Source organism: Scheffersomyces spartinae (genome assembly GCF_019049425.1).
Source record: "Scheffersomyces spartinae strain ARV_011 chromosome Unknown scaffold_3, whole genome shotgun sequence".
NCBI classification, from domain to species: domain Eukaryota; kingdom Fungi; phylum Ascomycota; class Pichiomycetes; order Serinales; family Debaryomycetaceae; genus Lizanozyma; species Lizanozyma spartinae.
Window position 1 is genome coordinate 14636 of NW_025065050.1, and position 21254 is coordinate 35889.

Genomic DNA, 21254 nt, shown 5'->3' on the forward strand with positions numbered 1-21254 from the left:
ATTACTACTACTACTTTAGTACCCATTCCACTACTTTGCACACACACCTATATACAACAATTAACATCAACAATTTCATATGAGGGACACCACTTACCCAATTGGGGGATTAGCGTCAGTACGCGTCCTATCTTGGTTTTACCCAGTCACATCCCATCATTTTATCCTCTTTGGGTCTTTACATAAACAGCACCTCTTTTTGTACCCTCTCTCTTAAACATCAACACTCAACTCAAATACAGCCTCCTCCTACCCTTACATCTTCACAGAAGATCCGAAAGCCAAACCAGACCCGGAACAATACGTGATTTCGATCTCTCATGAGTGAAGATGAAGATGAGTCAATGACTCAAACAATTGACTTCTTCAGAAACGAAAATGGTAAGTAAAGTCCAAATCATAATTATAAACAAAAAAAACAACTGCAAAAAATTTGTGTACTAACTAAAATTGTTTTAGAATCTGTTGACTTACTCTTAAAGGAAATGAACCATGATCCCAATGAATATAACGCACTTTTAAACGAGACAATGTCTCTAACAAGCTCTCCAACAAAGCCTCTAAATTTCCTCAACAAGGACCACACCCAAGAATTGATCAGCTCCATTCTTTCACTGTCCAAAGAAAACAATTCCAGTTCAGACACTTATACTAGTGACACAGAAGGCGCAACCCAACAGGGCGACACTCTCAAGAAGTCCACCACAACGGCTACTGAGAATAGTAGTAACATTATTAATCCACCATCTATCTTGAAGAAGTCAACCATGAACTCTCCAAAGAAAGTTCTTTTCACAGACAACACTCCTGAAGTTCATTTATATCCTCAGGAAATATCTGCTTCTGAAGAGGACGAGGATAAAAGTATCAGTTTCGATTCAAATGGAATAACACATGAATGGAATGATCTACAGGCTCCCCAAGACACTTCACCTTCAAACCCCTCTCTGTTACAATATTCTGCTTCTGCTGCTGCTACTGAAATTTTGAAAGATACCGGAGGTGTTGTTGTAGATGATGAAGACGGAAATGAAGTGCTTGAATTAACAAAATCACAGTTAACAAAACATAGTTCTCATAGTGATTTGACCTTGACTGAAAAAATGTCTTATTTCTTGGATAATCGTAACGAAAATCATGATGATGAAGATTTGGATGTCCATTTGGGGAAATTAGAAGGTGCATTTGATAATAAAACTCACCATAATATTCTGTCATTATCAAAAGATATTCAAACTCATAGAAGTCCTGTTCAAGAATCAATGTTGGATTCTCTTGCTAAAATTGGTAACGAAGAATCTGAATTAAGATCTTCTGGTTCATCCCAATCTTCGTTAGCATCTTTGGCTCAATCAAATAGACAATTGATTTCCCAATCTTTAGGAAACTCAGTTCAAGGTATTCAAATGAAAAACGGAGTTAAAGGTGTTACCGATGATTTCATAGATCAATTGGCTCCTCAAACCGATTCTCATAAAGTTCAAGATGAATCAATACAATTACCTTTGAGTAAGGTGGTACCACCAACATCTCCAAGAATTGCCATTCTAAGTACAGAAACCTCATCTAATGATGAATTCCATGATTCTTTCGATCAGAGTTATGTACAAACAGAGCAATCCATTATGAACCTTTTAAATGCTTCTGCTAAAAATACTCCCATATCAAGCAGTGTACCCAAATTTGGTGAACAATCTAATGGACAATTGAAATATGAAACCCCTTCTCTGCTGGATTTACCACTGCCCGATATTGATGAGCCTTCAATGATTGAAGCTAACGGTCTTCATACTCAAACGGAATCTCATCATGCTCCAAAGCCATCACCACTTCAATTAAAACTAAATACACAACAGCATGGCCATATTATTAAGACTGAACCCCTTGATGGAGGAGAGTACATCATCAAGAAAGAACCTACGGATGGTTCACTTGTGTCCTACATTGATCAAACGGATGGTACATCATTTGATGGATCTGAAAATGGAGCGAAAGTCGAAAGTGTTAGTGGATATGGAAGACATTCCGATTCAAGAGATGTTAAACTTGTTAAGACCCCACCGTTAAGTCCAGGGAATCCCTCACCTAGCAATAATAATGATTCGGTGAATGATTCATCGGTTGCTGATGAATCTTCATTGAAATTCTCCATTAGATTCCAAATGGATAGCGACTGGAAATTGGAATCAAGTCATGATGGTGATAAAGAAGATAATACTGAATTTACAAACAATAATTTTTCACAAGCTAGGGCTATTAATACAGAAGAGAATTTATTAGATGATATCCAAACTGGTTCAAGAAATGAAATTGATTCCAATTCTAATTCTAATAATGATAATAATGAAAAGCAAGAAGTTAGAAAAGAAATATCTAGCCTTGAACCTCCTTTCTCCACCAATAAAAATAATACTAATAATAATGATAATAATAATGATAATAATATTAGTATTAGTGATAATACTAATGATGAAAATTCCAATGATTTACAGATTAATGCCTTGGCCAACTCATCCAATGTTGCACCTCCAGAAGATTTCACCTTACCAGATATTGAGCCTAACTTGCATACCTCATTTGATGAAATTAGCAAAAGCTTACAAGCTGATTATTATGAAGAATCTCTCTCTGCTGAGTATGATCTTGCAAATAAAAAGACTGATTTCCGTGATATCTGGCATTCCCAAAGACAAAAGAATAAACGCGAAGGTGCTGTTAAGAAGCCTTTGACGTCTATTCCTGTTTCACAATCAACATATTTCAGTTCAGTTCATTCCAGTTTACCAACTCCACTCAAATCAAACAGGAAGATTTTCAAAGAGATTAATGTCACCACGAGAAGAGTTGTTTCACCTGGATTTGAAGATTTGCAAGTTTCAGGTTTTTTACCTGAACTTTCTGAAGATTCTGGATTTGCTAGTAAGTTTCAATTTAATTCCAGTGAAGCAGCTGCTGCAACGCCTGAAGTCACTACTACTGAAGAAGTCAAACGTCCTTCACAACCCAAAAATCCTAGAATTAAGATCCATTCAATACCTACAGTCAATACTTCAAACATTCTTGACAATGTTGATGATAATCCCAATGTAGTTGAACCACCACTCCCACAAAGAAGTGGTTCAAGAGGTAATTTCAAGGTGAATTACGCTTCTGCTCCACAAGAACATCGAATAGAATCCAAAGCGTCATTACTTCAACAAAGTGCCAATAAGAAACCTTCCAGATTCAGGGTTCCTACATTTGAAATCAAAAGGACAAAATCTGCTCTTTCACCGATTGATAAATATAATAATGATATCTTTTCTGATGTTTTGGGCAAGCGAAGCTCTTCCATTCATGACAAACCTACCATAATGGGTAATGGTATGAAAACATTACCCAGTATGGATCGTGAGGATGTCAAGAGAATCTTGAGTACCAAGAGATTAATTAGTCAGGATGAATATAAAGAAATGAAACTAAATCATATGGAGAAAGATACCATTATTACCATGCAAAACGGTAAAAAATTTGATGAATTGCAACAGCATGCTTCAATTTATAATATGTCTTCAGAAGATGATCGTGGTGAAGCAGATACATTACCAACTCATATTGCCAGTGAATTATTGAAGACGCCCACAGAGCTTCAAGAGAAGGATGGTTTTTTTGGGATTGAGCATGATGCCTTTACTAGTGTTGATAATAATCCACTGCTGACTTTGGTTCCTCCTAGACCTAAAAGAACTGCTATTAAGATCAACCTTTCTCCAACAAAGAATTATGAAGGAGAACGATTCCCTGAGTTTTCTGTTGAGGAGCCTGAACCAGAAAAGGAGGTTAGTGATCCAATATTTAACGGTAATGAGATTGTTCATTCTAAGATTAGAACCAAAAGACTTAGTTCTTATAATCGTACTCCTCCTTTGGACTTGAATGAATTTGAACACAAAGATGACATCAACCAACAAAGGCAGATTAGCACTGTTTCTGTTCCAACTATTGAGAGTAAGGATACTACTCACTCTGTAGTGAACCACAATGTGACTTCACCTCGTTTGACCACCATTGCTCAAGAGTACCGAAAGAATAATGGTGTCCAACCACAAACATCAACAGTTTCTGAATCTTCTTCACAAGAAGAAGAAGAATCAGGGAGATTATTTTTCAAGGTTATAGGAATGAAAGGCATTCAATTGCCAGATATTGGTGATCATAATGGGAATGTCTCGGTTACCTTGGACAATGGGGTTCATTGTATCAAGACCCCTCAATATGGACTTCAAAGCAATAGCGTATTAATAGGAAAGGAGTTTGAATTGGTGGTTGGTCGATCGTTACAGTTTATATTGACCTTGAAGATGTCTTATCATCAACCTAAAGATAAGCTTGTTGAAGTTAAGGAAACCAAAAAGGTCAAATCCAAAAACAGATTCAGTAGAGTCTTCGGTAAGAAGGACCTTATCACGGAGACCAAAGTGGTAACCAAAAAGATTAAAGACAGTTGGCAAGATACATTTGCCCAAGATGGATCATTTGCTAGATGTTATGTTGATTTAAGTCAATATGAACACAAAATCAGTGGTAAAGCTTTATCATTTGATTTGACCTGTTTTAATGAATGGGCCACTTATGATGTCAATGGCACTAAAACCAAAAAGAAACCTTACAAGATTGGACAACTTGAAGTGAAGATGTTATTTATTCCCAAGACCCATAAGAATGAACCCATGCCAGCAAGTATTGGCCATGCTTATAGAAGCATTGAAAAGCTTCAACAAGAAGCACAGATTGAACTTGATGGGTATATGAATCAGGAAGGTGGGGACTGTGAAGTATGGAAGAGAAGATTCTTTAAATTAAGAGGAAGCTCCTTAATAGCCCATAGTGAAATCTCTCATAAATCAAGATCAAAAATTAACTTATCAAAAGTCGTTGATGTTGTTTATATGGATAAAGAGAACACCGCTTCTACGACGACGACTGGAAAGAAAAATGTTCGGAACTTTACTGATGGATTATTCTTTGAAAATGCCTTCCAAATCAAGTTTGCTAATGGTGAAGTTATAACATTTGGAGCAACCAATGAATTAGAGAAACATTCTTGGGTGAAAGCCATAGAGAAAATCATTTACGATAACCAATTCCGGAGGTTACCTTGGGTTAGACTCATGTTGGAGAGAAACCTGCCAGATATGTTTTAATTTAATGTATTATTTATTGAAATTGGTAGATATATATTACATAGACTCTTATAAGAGTCAATGATTACGTAATATCTTATGCAATATATTTAATCTTGACTTTTAATATTTCAATCAGTAGCTAACACTAACTTTAGTATTACCAAGCACTAATCATACAAAAGAGTTCTGGCATACGATGGATGACGACGAAGCGTTCCTATATGGATCTGATGACGAGTCAGGTGCTCCACCAGCGAAAAGAGCCAGAGTTTCCAACGAAGGCACAAACGAAGGCAAAGAAGCACGAGACGAAGTACAAGACAACAACGACAATGCAAAAGTTGAAGAAGAAGATGACGATGATGACGACGATGATGATGATGACTCAGATGACTCAGATGACGATATAGAGTTTATTATAGGCGAAACAGGATCAAAAGCAACAACTACAGAAGTGAAAGACAGTGGCGATGCTTCTACCAAGAAGCCTGGACTGAGCAATAGTACTGGTAATAATGATACCACCACCACTATAGTACTTAAAGATTCCGAAAGCAAAGTTGGGCTGCTTGATATTGATAAGGTAGCTGAACTCGATGGTAAACCTTTAACACAAGTTGATTTAGAGAAGCTAAAGAATAAACCTTGGAGAATCCCCGGGGCAGATATAACTGACTATTTCAATTATGGATTTGATGAGTTCTCCTGGACTGCTTATTGTCACAAGCAAGATAAGCTAAGAGGCGAGTTCAATCCTCAGAAGCTTATGGCACAGCTTTTGGGGTCTACACCCATGCCTCCCCCACCTAACAATAAGAATGGTGGTGGTGGTAACCAAATGGGAATGCCACCTATGATGCCAGGGATGCCCGGGATGCCTCCAATGATGGGAGGGATACCAGGTATGCCACCTATGATGAACATGCCCAACTTACCTCCGTTCAATCCCAACCAGCCATTTCCCCCAATGCCTAAAAAGTAGTCATTACTCTGGCCTTTCACTATGTACATTAGAGAATAATATATATATATATATATATGTATTCGTCCCGTTCTTTACATATATTTGCGTATTCCTTGTATGTAGTTGCGTATTCTTTGCATGTAGTTACATGAAGTTACATATTCTTCGCATACTTTTTGCATTCTTTACATATTACTATTTTTACTCGTCATCACTCTCTTCCTCAGCATTCTTTAACCATTCAATAAATGGCTTAGCAGCCTTTCTAACCTTCTTTGAAATATCTTTAGGAACATATTTCTTGGATACCTTAGATCCCCAATTGACAATGACTTCTTCACTAATCAAATCATTGTTATAAACTTTAACCAACACTTTAGGAACCAATGGAATCAAATCAGGCTTTTCTATACCAAAGAATCTTTCCAAACCTCCCAAAAATGCCTTTTCATAATCTTCATCTCCAACAATCAATTTGGCCAATAAACCTTGATGCTCATCAAGTTGTTCAACAATGTTTTCATCAAATAAGCATTGGGATAACACTTGGACGGTCTCAGGCTTTTGAACAATGTCCAAATCAACAATCTTCTTATAGATTTCAACATCACTTGGTAAATCTTCTTTACCTTCCTTACATTCTTCCAATAACCAGTCACCTAATTCATTGAACTTCGATAAAGTGGAGTCTGCTCCTAAAGCACCGGTGTTCAGAGCTCTGGCTCTGGCTTCAATGGCCTCTTGAGACATATCAACAGCCCATTCGTCATCCTTGATTTCAACTTGGGCCAAAGCTGCAGCTTCAGCATTGATCTTCTTGGTCAAAGCATCATCATCGTCATTTTCTTCACCTTCGTCACCGCCTAAATCACCGTCTTGGCCTTGGGCAATATCAGAAATGGATTTACCACCTCCAACAACATTGGCAGTAGCAGTGGCAGACTTCTTACCCTTTTTATCCTTAGCACCAGCTGGTGGGTTCTTCAAAATGTATGAACACAACTTATGTCTAGGATCAATGTCAGTGATATGACCACATGCCTTACAATCTCTTTGTAAATGGTCTCTACCCTTGATTTCAATTTGAGTTTCGGGATTCTTACAGTTACCACAAAGAACAAACTTATTAATGAACCCATCTAAAGAATCTTGCAATTCGTTGGCATCATGAGTACCATTGACCAAATAACGGTCTTGGTCTTCTTGAATAGCTGTCAAAGCACCCAATTCAGAACCAAAATACTTGATAACATATGCTGGAGGACGTCCCAAAGCTCTGGAAACTTCACTCAAGTTAACAATCACCGTCTTAATACCGTTACCTCTACCTTCCACTTTGGATTGGATCGGAGGCATCTTATAACGGTAAAAGGGATCCGTGTTGTCACGACAAATATTAATAAACGACATTCTTGCTTAGGGAGACCTTCTCGGGTGTATGGACATCCACGTTTGTTATGTATTGATATGTGATTTTAATTTGCCATCAAACCAATTCACACCTTTTGAAGACACTCTCAGGTTTTGTATTATCGTTTTTAAGTGCACAACTAAAATCAGTATAGGAAAAATTTTTCATGACCCTCGGAAAACCGAAACAACCCTCGGAAATAATGAGATACGAGGCAAACTACCATATAACCTTTCAATTACATTAATTATTTGATCAATGTTTTTGGAAACCCATCAACTTTTGAAAGAACAATGCATTTGTTAGTATGAGACAAATAGCCTTTGACCTTTCCATCAAATATTAAGTTGGCTAATATACATTCAATCTCAGCCAACGGAACCTCTACACCAACGACATTTGAAGTTTTGGAGGAGGATGATGCAAATGAAATAGACTTTTGAAAGGCATTGAGGGGAACAATATGACTAGAAGCAGAGTCAAGATTAAGCTCTTTCACTAACATAGCTGTCTTCTTTATTAATTTGTAGTAACACAAGGAACGTAAACCAGGCACCAAAATGTAGATATGGTTTCTTAGAAATAGCAATTGGAATTCATTGATAGATTTATCAAAGAGTTGAATATCACCAGTGCAAATAGCCTTCAATAAACGGTCTTGAAAAATATATTTAATCACTGGATAATCTTGGTATACTCTTTCAGCAGGAAGTAAACGATTATTAAGCAATGATAACGGTATAAGTAAAAGGAGGATTCTCATGGTTTGCTTATTGGAAGGTTTGGGTTTTGATTTGTAAAAGGTGATAAGATGAAAGGCTAAACTTAAATTATCTTGAGCCTTATTCAATTCATTTGCATCAAGTGCTAAAAGTGCAGTGTAGTATAAATAAATCACAGAATACTTTTTAAACTGATAATCTCTTATATTTGGAATAGGGAATCTTGTTCCATGAATAGCTCTTTCAATGGATTGTGCAAGTTCATATTTACCCAATTTGAAATAAAGTTTAATTAGACATCCCGCAAAGAAATATATATCATTTCTTTTACTTGTTTTCAAGTCGGAGTTTTTATCGGATAATGCTTGTTTGAGAGCTTTGTTTATGGTTGTTACTACCAATTCACAATTAGCAGTTATACTAGAACCTTTTACACTCTTCTTATTATTATCTCTTTGAGCCATTCTATTCCGTACACCAAGCGTCGTGACTAAAGTCTCGCATAAATGAATAACAACAGGGTTTATCCAACTATCTTCTGTTTCTGCTGCCTTAATGGTACAATCAGTTAACTTTATCAATTGAACAAATACATCTTGTAAGTTCTTCTTCTTGTGGATGGCTCTCATGACTTCAAAATGTGCTAAAGCCACTGGTCGATACTTTTCTGGCAAGTAGCCGAAATCAAACTCATTGACAACAAGATTTGCTCTTATATCTCCCGGTGGATTATTAGGGTATATACTAACACAATCAATTAGAAGTTGGGCATTATTCGAAGTAATGGCGGTTAAGAAAGTGGTTAAATAATCTTCTACTTTAAAGCCTGAGCCAGCTAGAGAAGAGCTCTTGCCGTTATAAGCCATTTCTTGTCAACTAATTGTTTCAATTAAGGATAGAAGACACATTGGTACAACATTGATGGGGGTGGATGGTATGAGAAGATTTGGTGTTTGTGTCCAATGCTTACGTAATTACGCGCCTACACTCTTAAAACTAAAACTACGGTAGTTACTCCAGACTCAAGATAAAGTTAACTATATTAAAGAGTATACTAACAATGCTTATAGTGTTACAAAAGTAATACTAATTAAAGATTAGTGCATTCATACTATGCATAGTATGCACTATAAAGGAGTTCATATATGCCTCAGAAAAAGCCATGCATGGTCGACCGACACTCACGCCTTCTCAGGTTCGGTCTGTCGGCAAGTGGCTGTGGCAACCCCATGGGCTACTACAAGGAGGAAAGAGGCACAATGTGAAGCGTTATTGGGGACATACTGGTAATTCTACAGAACTCTTATTCTAATGCTATGGTACCACCATTGATACCGCTAAGTAAGTATTTCCATGCCTTTTGTAGTACTTTCTGACTTAAATGTAGCGAATCTACAGAAAATCGTATATACATCATGGCACAACTATTTTGTGTGTTTCACACAATAATCAAGCAACTTTGTGGTCCAGACCCATTATGGAAGCAGCCCCTATTTAGTTAATGCTCTACTGAATATCGTGGTCGCAATAATAACCAGTTAGTGGCTTATGTTACCCCTTTTCTATACTTTCACCGTTTTCTGTCGACAGAGAAACTCAGGCAGAAAGAAGATATACGAACAAATATATACAAAGCATATAATACACTACACTACACCACAGACATACACGACAGATACACACTGATCGACCTTACACTCCAGTAGTATATGGTCATATACGGTCATATACAGACACATAGGCATATTAGATACGCCATACATTAGACACTACTTTACAATACTAGACCGCACCTCAGTACACGATTCAGGTAGTGCACTCGTGCCTCAAATTGCTAACTATTTGTGCCAGCAATTGGTGCTATAATTCCCGTCCATACCGTCGTTCTATATTGGAAAAACCAATCCAACCATTGATTGATTCAGCCAACAATTAACTTTAGTTCTCATTCCATAATTGTCAGATACCTTGTGTGGTTTACCTTTTAAAATATTGCAACCATCAATAAGTTCATATAGTTGGCAGCTACTGCGAGTTACCTAAAATGTCTTCATTCATGGATTCAAGTGGACACTTGGGATTCGACGATGATGATCATTCGCCACCATTGATCTCGTTAACACCTTCAAGAATAGGAGATTCCCTTGGGGCAACCACTCAGAAATCAAGAAGCAGAGCAGGAACTTTACCTTCGTCCTTCCTTTTGAATCCAACGTCAGGTAGCTCTAATGCTTCATCTTCTCCATTGCTTATCCCCAATTCAGACTCCCTTTTATCTCATCACAGTGGGAACAGTTTCCCCGGTCATAACTCGTTACTTTTAAACCCTCATGACAATAATAATAATAATAACAATAATAATAGTAATAATAATAATAATAATGCTTCTTCAGGGTCTTTTCTAGATATTGGTCCAACGTCTCGCCGTATGCGTTCAGGTTCACTTTTCTCAACCAATTCCATCTGGAACGACGAAGCTTTAGCCCATTCGCCTTCACAGTCTCACACAGGGTTGAACTTCGATAACATTAGCTTACATTCATTCGATACTATAAACTCCAATAACAACGCTCCAAATACTTGGAGTTCAAATGGTGGCCCTACCACGTCTTCCAACACAACAGTATCTTCGTCTAATAATAACAATAATAATAACTCCAATTCAAACAATTCCTCGGGTTGTGTATTCAGTCCTTTGATGTCGTCTCAAGGGGGAAGTTCCTCCGCTGCAAATCCATCGTCCACGCAAGCCTCAACCAACTTCAAGTACCAACAGTCTCGTAACAGGGCTTACACTACTGCTGGTCCCGGACCGACTAATGCTTCACTTGGGATGAACTTCTTTCCTTTGATGTCTCAACATATGCTTAATACTAATCAAGTGCACCCTGACCAAAATAGACAACAACAACAGCAGCAACAATGGTCAATGAATGGTTCAATACCTTCTATGGCGTTGCTGACTTCGCCCCAAGTTAATCCTTCTGATGCTTCTCATAATTTGACTCTGGGAATCAATAATAACAATAACTCGAATATTAATAATATTGGGAATGGCTCGGATATAAACATGCTATTGGATGGATTGCTCAATGAGAATGACTATAAAGCCATCCAACGTCATAGAGCACAAACTTACTCAGGATCAACCACCATGGTACTGGAACATTCAATTCAAGCCATGAATCAACATTATCAACAGATGCAACAACAACAACAACAATCCATGATGTTCAACAACACTGGTGCTCCCAATTTACAAGATGAATTTGACTTTAATCAACTCATAATTACGACTACTTTTGAAAATACCCAGTTGGGTCCAACCCAATACCTTTTATTTGATAACTTGCCCCAGTATTTAGATGCTGATAGCTTGTTGTCTATTTTGAACAGTGCTTCTTCAAGTACTCAAAAGGTATCAGGATTCCTACAAAAGGAAATGGCAGTTAGAAGTATTCGTATGGCCACGGTATCACCCCCTCCTCCTCCTGGCAAGAACCAGAACCAAAATAGTACCAATTCTAATCCCAAAATTGCCTTGGTCGAATGTGCAAATGTTGACATTGCCATGGCATTAAAAGCTAGATTTAATCATTTAGAAGGCGCTCCCGGGAAGATGATTTTTGTTGCCTTTGCCCAAATTATTGAAGATAAGAGTTTTGTTCCTATTCACAAACAGCAGCAACCTATGAATGACCTACAAACTAATAATATTACTAGCAATAGTTCAACAATTCATAAGCAAAATGCTAATTCCAACCTGAATAGTTTTGTTGAACCAAAGCTGGAAGATGGTAAATCAATTCAGCATACTGACATTGGTGCTATAAAGGATAGGCTAATGCATTATATTCGACTTTTGAATGATAGCAGCAACGATATTGATATGAATAAGGTTGAATCCTTTATGAACCACTGTGTGGCATATCCAAAGGATTCTTACCAGAATAATTTTGGACCATTGCCCGAGCCTATAGCTTTGAGACAATTTGACTCACCAAAGTTAAGAGAGTTAAGAAAGATTTTGGAAAACAACGAAAATGCTCTTCTGGAAGGTGGTGGTGATAATTGTGGGAATAAGTTTAATTCAAAAGACCATCAATTTCTGAAGGAACATGAAAATGAAGAAGATGAACACAATACAGAAAGAATCATGACAACTATCGAATTAGAGGAATTAGCTTTGGCTATGTTGGACGAATTACCTGAACTTTGCTATGATTACTTGGGTAATACTATTATTCAGAAATTATTTATTGTCATTGAATCACCAGTTATCAAGTTGCTAATGGTCAAAGAGATTGTTCCATATCTTACACAATTATCTATCCATAAGAATGGTACTTGGGCCATTCAAAAAATTATTCACATTGCAAGTTTAAGTTCAGAAGATGTCCAACAAAAGCAATTGATTGGTAATAGCTTGAAGCCATACGCAGTCAAATTATTTAATGATCAATTTGGTAATTATGTTTTACAAGGGTGTATTAAATTTGGACCACCATTTAATGATTTTATATTTGAAACAGTTTTGGACAATTTTTTGGAGATTAGTTTTGGAAGGTTTGGAGCTCGTTGTATCCGGACAATCTTAGAAACTGCTGATGGGAAGACCATCACTAAGGAACAAGTTAGCTTGGTTGCTGCATTGATTGTTGAATATGCCAATGACTTGGTGGTCAATAATAACGGGTCCCTTTTGATCACATGGTTCTTGGATACTTATCATGGATGTAGTACTGATGATAAACTTTTGCTTTTAACAGAGAAGTTCTTACCCCATTTGGATATGTTGTGCAGTCATAGATTAGCCAACTTGACGATCTTAAAGATCCTTAATAATCGTGCTGAGTTGAAATCAAAACTGTTAATCATGGAAGCTATATTTGGACAGTTTCATGAAAGTGAAGTTGATAATGCTAAACCACCATCCAAATTGCTTGAACTGTTATTAAAAGAGAACATCAACATCAAGGAGAACAACACCGCTAACAATAGTAATGATACGAATAATTCTGGCCCATTATTCATTTACAAGATCTTGTCTACTGCGTTATCTCTGACATACGATACGGATTCAGTCAAGAGCTTGAAATATCAACAGTATATCACACAACAGATTAGAAGGATCTTATTAGAGGTTAATGTGATCAACTATCAACCCTACAAAAAGTTAATGGATGAAGTAGGATTAGCGAGCACCCGTCTCAACAGGTCTTCGTCTATTACCAGACGGAATAAGCGCAACAACAGAAGTACTGGAGGAGCAGGAGGAGGAGGAGGAGGAGGAGGCAACAATGGAAGTCATAAGAATGGACATAAGAACAACATCAACAATATTAACAACGGATATGGTGGAGGACATAACCCCACAAACGGGAACCAACAATCAGGATATAACAATATTTACAATACTATGGGAATCATGGGAATGGGTAATAATAACAACAACACTAATAATATGATGGGACCCGTTCAATATGGATCAATGCAACAACATCAATACCCTCCACAAGGTATGTACCCCACTGGTGGTAATTATTATGGAATGGGTCCACCACCTACAGGAGAACCTCCACAAGGTCCTTATACCGCAGGAGACTATCAAGTGATGCAACAATTGGAACAATTATCGCTTAGTTCTGCTGCTTTAGGGTACGTTTCCAATCCTGGAACACCATCTGTTGCCTCCAACCAACGCAATTACTTTTAATTAATGTAGTCATGAGCATAGAGAGTATGTACAATAACGAGCATATTACTATACATAAACGTATACAGTAGTACAACAGTATGATACATACTACAGTATACTACTATAGAACACTACACAGTGTATGGTAGTTACTGCCCTTATCCACACCTGCATATAGAACGCAATGGCGTGAACGTCGCAGGGAATTTGAACTTCGTTGAGCAAAACAATAGTAACTACAAACGGAATAACAACTAAGCAAATTGAAAGGTGTCGCCTCCTTGGAATTAAGTGTCTCTGTGTGTGACAATACAGCCAGGCAATCAGAGCGTGTTATTTTGGATATTGTTTGTTCTTTGTTAATTTCAATCAATACGTCTTCGGTTGAGGGTATTCTCTTCTTTTTATGGCATTCGTTTGCGTAATCAGGCGCTGATTTGAACGTACAACTCATTCATATCAGGAATAACTATATTGGTCATAAGCATAAACAAAGTTATAAGCATAGGCACAGGACGTAATCTCAATTCCGTTACTATTTGGTGTCTAATCTGATTTTGTTGATCCGATTGATTCGATCTTAATACGGGCATCTATTACTAATATGAGTTCTCCTACAAGTATAGATGACGAACCTTCTGCGATGCAACCTGCTCCTGTGGTTCTTGAAAAGTGCTCTAGCAGAGAAGACAACTTCCCCCATCTTAAATCTTCATCTAATCCTCGTTCAGGTAGTGGGGTCAGATTCATCAAGAAATTCATGGATGATGCCGATGGAAGCGATGACTATACAGAATTGAAACATTCTTTAATAACAAAACGTCGGTTATCTGACGGCCATCGGAGTAAGATTCAACAGTTAAACTATGAGAAATCTCGTTTACTAAATCTTCCAACAGAAGTGTTACTTCAAATCTTTCATTATTTAGATCGAAAAGATCTTTATGCTTTATTAACAGTATGCCGAGAATTTGCAGATTTAATCATTGAAATTCTTTGGTTCCGTCCAAATATGCAAAATGATCATTCTTTTAAATATATCAAAGAAATCATGGAATTACCAAGAGAGAAAACCCATTGGGATTATCGGTTATTCATAAAAAGATTAAACTTATCATTCATGACAAAATTAGTTGATGATCATCTTCTATCCTTATTCACTGGTTGTCCAAAATTGGAACGATTGACTTTAGTTAATTGTAACAAATTAACCTATAAACCAATAACTCAAGTACTCCAAAATTGCGAAAGACTTCAATCAATTGATCTTACAGGAGTCGCAGATGTTAGAGATGAAATCATAGATACTTTGGCAGCCAATTGTAAACGTTTACAAGGTTTATATGCTCCAGGGTGTGGCAAAGTTAGTGAGTCTTCTATAATAAATCTTATTCGTTCATGTCCAATGTTGAAACGATTGAAATTCAATAACTCGGAGAAGATCACCGATGAAACTATTTTGGCTATGCATGAAAATTGTAAATCATTGGTGGAGATTGATTTACATAATTGTCCTAATGTAACTAATAAACACTTGAGATCAGTGTTTTCTAGTTTACTTCAATTGAGAGAATTCAGAATTAGTAATGCAGCAGGTATAACTGATCAATTATTGGAGCTTCTACCTGATGAATATTGCTTGGAGAAATTACGTATTGTTGACATTACCGGATGTAATGCTATAACAGATAAATTGGTTGAAAAATTGGTTATTTGTGCACCCAGACTTAGAAATGTTGTTTTATCCAAATGCATGCAAATTACAGATGCTTCCTTAAGAGCATTAAGTCAATTGGGTAGAAGTCTACATTATGTTCATTTAGGTCATTGTGCTTCAATTACGGATTTTGGAGTTGCATCACTTGTAAGATCATGTCACAGAATACAATACATTGATCTTGCCTGTTGCTCTCAATTAACAGATTGGACGTTAGTGGAATTGGCAAACTTACCTCGGTTACGTCGTATTGGTTTAGTCAAATGCAATTTAATATCGGATACGGGTATTATGGAATTGGTTCGTCGTCGTGGAGAACAAGATTGTCTTGAAAGAATTCACTTATCATATTGCACAAATTTATCTTTGGGACCAATACAAGTATTGTTGAACAATTGTCCTAAGTTAACTCATTTGTCTTTGACAGGCATACATGCATTTCTCAGAAGGGAGATAACTCAATATTGCCGTGACCCCCCAGCTGATTTTAGTGAACAACAAAAGAACCAATTTTGCGTTTTCTCTGGAAATGGTGTGAATCAATTACGTCAACACTTGAATATGGTACTGACTGATGGTCATTTTAACGTCCAACATGGTAATGATATGAATGCTGTTCAAGATCGTCGAAGACGATTCATGAATGGACAAAATGTCATGGCCGCAGCGGCAGCAGCAGCAGCTATAATGGGTAACGATCGTCAAGGCGTCCTTCCAGATGAAATGATGGAGGAAGATAACGATACTGCTACTACTAATAATAATGATACTACTACCAATATGGATACTGTTGAAAGTACTAATGGTAATGGCAGTGGTATTGCAAATGGTGATAGAAATCTTCGGAATTTCATGAGGCAACGGTTCAGATTAATGGCGGCTCCTGAAATGCAGCAGAACCCTGAAATGGCTGCTATAAACAGGGAAATATTTAGAGAACTAAATCAGGGTAACATGAATCCCAATGAGATGCGGGAGCATTTCAACAGACTACTTCAGGCTCAACAGGGAATTTTGGAGCAACAGACTGATACAGCAGGTCAAGCGCAAGCTCAAGGCGCAGCTCCACAACTTGGAATGATGCAAATTCAACCCAATCAACAACCAGATACACCCGTCAACATGACAGGGTTTCAGGAATATGCTCAACAATTCAATTTCATGCGAAGAATGGCTTTGAGACAAGATAATGTTCCAAATGGTGGTGGTCAACGAGACGAAGAAGGTGGTTTACGAATTACACAACGGGGTTCCAATCTTCACCCTAGAGGTACAGATCTTCAACCTAATACCCCACAAATTGACCAACCTGCGGTATTCCCTAATCAAAATGCTGCCCCCAACGTTGACCTAAATGAATTGGATAGTGGAGATGAAGATGCAGAGATGGAGCCGACATTGTTGTTCCCACCTATACAATAAATTAAATAGAGAGTTGAGCTCATAGGTGAGGGTTTGGCTCGTGGGTTTTTATAGGTATTTACTATATAATGCAACTGCTGGAAATTAATATGAAAGGTTATACGGTATACTACCACTATAGTAATATCGCTATAGAATCCAAAGTAGGGTTTAGACCTATATTAGACATTCACGTGATGACATCTATGTGACTGCGTACAGGACTATTACTTAACTACGTGTGTATACCAATAAAGACGAGAAAATTTTCAAACACTAGTCCAGCATAATAGAGGATTATGGTAGCACACACCATAAAATTCGTACTATCCCCATACAAAATCCTGCATACCTCCCATTATTGTGGGATGGAGGAAAAATCCATTCCCTTGGGAACAATTTTTCAAAAAATTTGATTCTTAAATATCTATACTGCTAAACATACTGCTCTTTTGTTTAGACCATACAGTAATATTATCTAAGAATGTATGTTGAATTAGTGTTTGATGTTGTTGTACATTGAATAGTATGCTTGAAAGAACGAGAGAATGATAACGTTACAATTAATAGTGGAGATTAACTTTTATCTGTAACTCCCATCAATCCAGAATAAAATACGATGACTTTTGGAAAGTTATAAACCCATATAATTACCTATTAACTCCATTCCTATTGCATTGAAATTATTCTATGCTAAACTAAAGCGTTATAGCATTATTTATCCAAGGCATTACTTCCTACTCGATATATTTTCATTATATGGCTTGACCAGTGGTACTTGAAATGTCAACAGTAACCCAATGACCCTGATTACTTTATACTAACAAACTTTAATAGGACTAAGAGAACTAAGAAGGTTGGTATCACCGGTAAGTTTGGTGTCAGATATGGTTCTTCCTTGAGAAGACAAACCAAGAAGATGGAAGTCCAACAACACGCCAAGTACGACTGTTCATTCTGTGGTAAGAGAACTGTCCAAAGAGGTGCTGCTGGTATCTGGTCTTGTAAGTCTTGTAAGAAGACTGTTGCTGGTGGTGCTTACACTGTTTCCACTGCTGCTGCTGCCACCGTCAGATCTACCATCAGACGTTTGAGAGATATGGCTGAAGCTTAAATTGGCTACTATAGATACATAATTGTCCTATTTAATACTTTTGGTTAATATCTGTATAATGTAAAATCTTTTATTATGGGTAAAGGGAATATGTAAGACTGTTTAGTAATGGTAAACTTTTCTCATCCAGTAGCGATAACATGGTAGCGCGCAACCAGTTTATTACAATATGAAATATGATAAGGTGTTTACTTACTTGATCAAGACTACATGTACTATAGCACCTAGTATGGCGGAACCTTTCATATTCCCCAAGATTCACTCATTCCCACCGCTTTATACCAAGCAGCCCAACTTAACGGTCCAAGAGAAACAATTGGAGTCATGGAGTGATTTGATACTCAACTACTGCCAACACTATCGAGTCACCAGTCTATCGCAAGCAGGCTTGCCTTTGACTAGTCAGAATTCACAATTGAAGTTGGACCAGTTACCGAGTATATTTGAGAATAAAAGTATTGATCGACAAGTAAATGACGAGTTCAAGAGCATTATATTCAAATATCTAGTTAATAAACTTCATAAAGCAGAGTACATCAATGTGAAGAAAAAGGATGAAGGAATATTTGTATGGTGGAAACCATTACTGGAATGGGCTTCTTGTCTTTATAACCATATGAATGATACAGGACAAACGGGGACTGTGTTCACTATATTTGAATTGACTAGTTCTAACGAATTGGGGTTACCTGAATCGTTACGGAACATTGATTCCTCAGTCATGATAAGGATACTTCGATCAATGGTCAAACAAGGAAGAACGCAGTTAATTATGGAGGATGGAGAGATTGGAGGAGTTAAATTCATATAGACAAGACCAACGCAACAATACCAATGCATGATACATTCTACTGATACTTTTGTAGATGCCCAAGACACTTTTACCAATTTGAGGTATGGTGATCAGCAATAAGCTGGGCTACAGAAATTACTATGCTAGCGAGGTACAACTTTCATTATTGAATTGTTGTGTATAGACCAGCAAACATGTGTAACAGGACAGCGTATATGCAATGTATATACGTGTAATAGTAACACTGTAATAGTGCTACTGTTGTAGCAATACTGTAGATATTATTGCGACTGCCTGTCGTGAGTAATGCTATAGTCAATTTACTCACACGCTTCCTATTTGGGAAGTCTAAATTTTTCCATCTCATCGCGACTCGCACCTATAAATGAACCTGGTGCCACTCATTTCCTTCAATGTCTTACAACTTCTTCCTTCCCGCTAAATTATATATTTAGGAGGGCATAAATTTAGTGCCTGTAGGAAATAGAAAAAAAAGAAAACACAGCTGATCAAGATGAAGTACGTCGTTGTATCTGGAGGTGTTATCTCTGGTATTGGTAAGGGAGTGTTAGCTTCATCTACTGGGTTACTCTTCAAAACCCTTGGATTAAGAGTCACCTCAATTAAAATTGACCCTTATATGAACATCGATGCTGGGACCATGTCACCTTTAGAACATGGAGAATGTTTTGTATTAAACGATGGAGGTGAAGTTGATTTGGATTTGGGTAACTACGAAAGATACTTGAACATCACCTTAACCAGAAACCATAACATCACCACAGGTAAAATTTATTCTCATGTGATTCAAAAGGAACGGAACGGTGATTATTTGGGTAAGACTGTTCAAGTGGTTCCTCATATCACCAATGCTATTCAAGATTGGATTGAGAGAGTAGCCAAGATTCCAGTTGATGATACTGGATTAGAACCGGAAGTTTGCATAATTGAATTGGGTGGTACTGTTGGAGATATTGAATCGGCACCATTTGTTGAAGCGTTAAGACAATTTCAATTTAGAGTTGGTCAAGATAACTTTGCCTTGATTCATGTTTCTTTAGTTCCAGTTATCCATGGTGAACAAAAGACTAAACCTACTCAAGCTGCTATTAAGGATTTAAGATCTTTAGGGTTAACACCAGATATGATTGCTTGTAGATGTCAAGAAGAATTAGAAGTTGCTACCATTGAAAAAATCGGGATGTTTTGTCATGTTGGACCAGAACAAGTCATTGCAGTTCATGATGTCAATTCCACTTATCATGTGCCACTTTTATTGAAAGAGCAAAGAATGATGAAATATTTAACTAAGAAATTGAACATCACAACCCCAGCTGCCGAGGAAGACGTTGCTAAGGGTGAAGCTTTATTAAGTAAATGGAAACAATTGACATCAGCTCATGATAGATCTTTTGAAACCGTTACTATTGCTTTGGTTGGGAAATATACTCATTTGAAGGATTCTTATTTATCCGTGATCAAGGCCTTGGAACATTCATCTATGAGAGTTCATAGAAGATTGAAGATTGACTGGGTTGAATCTTCAGATTTGGAAGAAGAAACAAAGGAATCCAATTTGGCCAATTATCATAAAGCATGGCATCATGTTTGTCAAGCAGACGGAATTTTAGTTCCTGGAGGATTTGGTTCAAGAGGTATTGAAGGAATGGTAGCAGCTGCCAAATTTGCTAGAGAGAATGATGTTCCATATTTGGGAGTTTGTTTAGGATTACAAATTGCAGTTATTGAATTCGTTAGAGATATTCTTGGAGTGAAGGATTCCACATCAATGGAATTTGATCCTAAAGCCAACGAAGAAACTGCTTCTGTGGTTTACATGCCTGATGTTGATCAAGTGAAATTGGGTGGCACTATGAGATTAGGTATTCATCTGACTAAATTTGTTGAAGATTCCCAATGGTCTAAATTAAGAAAGTTATACGGGGGAAGTGAATCTGTTTTAGAAAGACACAGGCACAGATATGAAGTGAACCCCAAATTGATTTCTCAAATTGAATCAAAGGGTTTGAAATTCATTGGTAAGGATGAAACAGAAACCAGAATGGAAATCATTGAATTGAAAGATCACAAGTTTTTTGTTGGTACTCAATATCATCCAGAATATTTATCCAAGGTCTTGGATCCTTCTAAGCCTTTCTTAGGGTTAGTGGCTGCTGCTTCAGGAGTATTGGAACATATTAGCGAAGCCGAAGACTTGAATTCCAAGGGAGAGTTCTAAGATATATATATATATATATTATTAACACTA

At 37.2% G+C, this 21254-nt stretch overlaps 9 protein-coding genes across 9 annotated transcripts; 7 read left to right on the forward strand and 2 right to left on the reverse strand.

Annotated features, from left to right (window-relative positions):
- Positions 1–378: 378 nt before the first annotated feature.
- Positions 379–5183, forward strand: INT1 (Int1p; the record flags this gene model as incomplete). Its single annotated transcript, XM_043193891.1, has 2 exons — positions 379–385; positions 460–5183. The coding sequence occupies 2 exons, from the start codon at positions 379–381 to the stop codon at positions 5181–5183; spliced, it is 4731 nt and encodes a 1576-aa protein (XP_043050943.1).
- A 178-nt stretch (positions 5184–5361) lies between these two features.
- Positions 5362–6147, forward strand: FIP1L1 (cleavage polyadenylation factor subunit; the record flags this gene model as incomplete). The annotated part of the gene is made up of 1 exon (XM_043193892.1): positions 5362–6147. The coding sequence occupies one exon, from the start codon at positions 5362–5364 to the stop codon at positions 6145–6147; it is 786 nt and encodes a 261-aa protein (XP_043050944.1).
- Positions 6148–6330: 183 nt separating this feature from the next.
- On the reverse strand, positions 6331–7539 carry TIF5 (translation initiation factor eIF5; the record flags this gene model as incomplete). Its single annotated transcript, XM_043193893.1, has 1 exon — positions 6331–7539. One exon carries the CDS (start codon positions 7537–7539, stop codon positions 6331–6333), a length of 1209 nt encoding a protein of 402 aa, XP_043050945.1.
- Positions 7540–7787: 248 nt separating this feature from the next.
- CSN12 (uncharacterized protein) lies at positions 7788–9128 on the reverse strand (the record flags this gene model as incomplete). The annotated part of the gene is made up of 1 exon (XM_043193894.1): positions 7788–9128. One exon carries the CDS (start codon positions 9126–9128, stop codon positions 7788–7790), a length of 1341 nt encoding a protein of 446 aa, XP_043050946.1.
- Positions 9129–10306: 1178 nt separating this feature from the next.
- On the forward strand, positions 10307–13978 carry KQ657_003160 (uncharacterized protein; the record flags this gene model as incomplete). The annotated part of the gene is made up of 1 exon (XM_043193895.1): positions 10307–13978. The coding sequence occupies one exon, from the start codon at positions 10307–10309 to the stop codon at positions 13976–13978; it is 3672 nt and encodes a 1223-aa protein (XP_043050947.1).
- A 586-nt stretch (positions 13979–14564) lies between these two features.
- GRR1 (SCF ubiquitin ligase complex subunit) lies at positions 14565–17099 on the forward strand (the record flags this gene model as incomplete). Its single annotated transcript, XM_043193896.1, has 1 exon — positions 14565–17099. The coding sequence occupies one exon, from the start codon at positions 14565–14567 to the stop codon at positions 17097–17099; it is 2535 nt and encodes an 844-aa protein (XP_043050948.1).
- Positions 17100–17562: 463 nt separating this feature from the next.
- On the forward strand, positions 17563–18192 carry RPL43A (60S ribosomal eL43 domain-containing protein; the record flags this gene model as incomplete). The annotated part of the gene is made up of 3 exons (XM_043193897.1): positions 17563–17592; positions 17791–17870; positions 17916–18192. 3 exons carry the CDS (start codon positions 17563–17565, stop codon positions 18190–18192), a joined length of 387 nt encoding a protein of 128 aa, XP_043050949.1.
- Positions 18193–18361: 169 nt separating this feature from the next.
- On the forward strand, positions 18362–19003 carry KQ657_003163 (ESCRT-II subunit protein; the record flags this gene model as incomplete). Its single annotated transcript, XM_043193898.1, has 1 exon — positions 18362–19003. One exon carries the CDS (start codon positions 18362–18364, stop codon positions 19001–19003), a length of 642 nt encoding a protein of 213 aa, XP_043050950.1.
- Positions 19004–19499: 496 nt separating this feature from the next.
- Positions 19500–21224, forward strand: URA7 (CTP synthase; the record flags this gene model as incomplete). Its single annotated transcript, XM_043193899.1, has 1 exon — positions 19500–21224. The coding sequence occupies one exon, from the start codon at positions 19500–19502 to the stop codon at positions 21222–21224; it is 1725 nt and encodes a 574-aa protein (XP_043050951.1).
- Between the last annotated feature and the right edge of the window lie 30 nt (positions 21225–21254).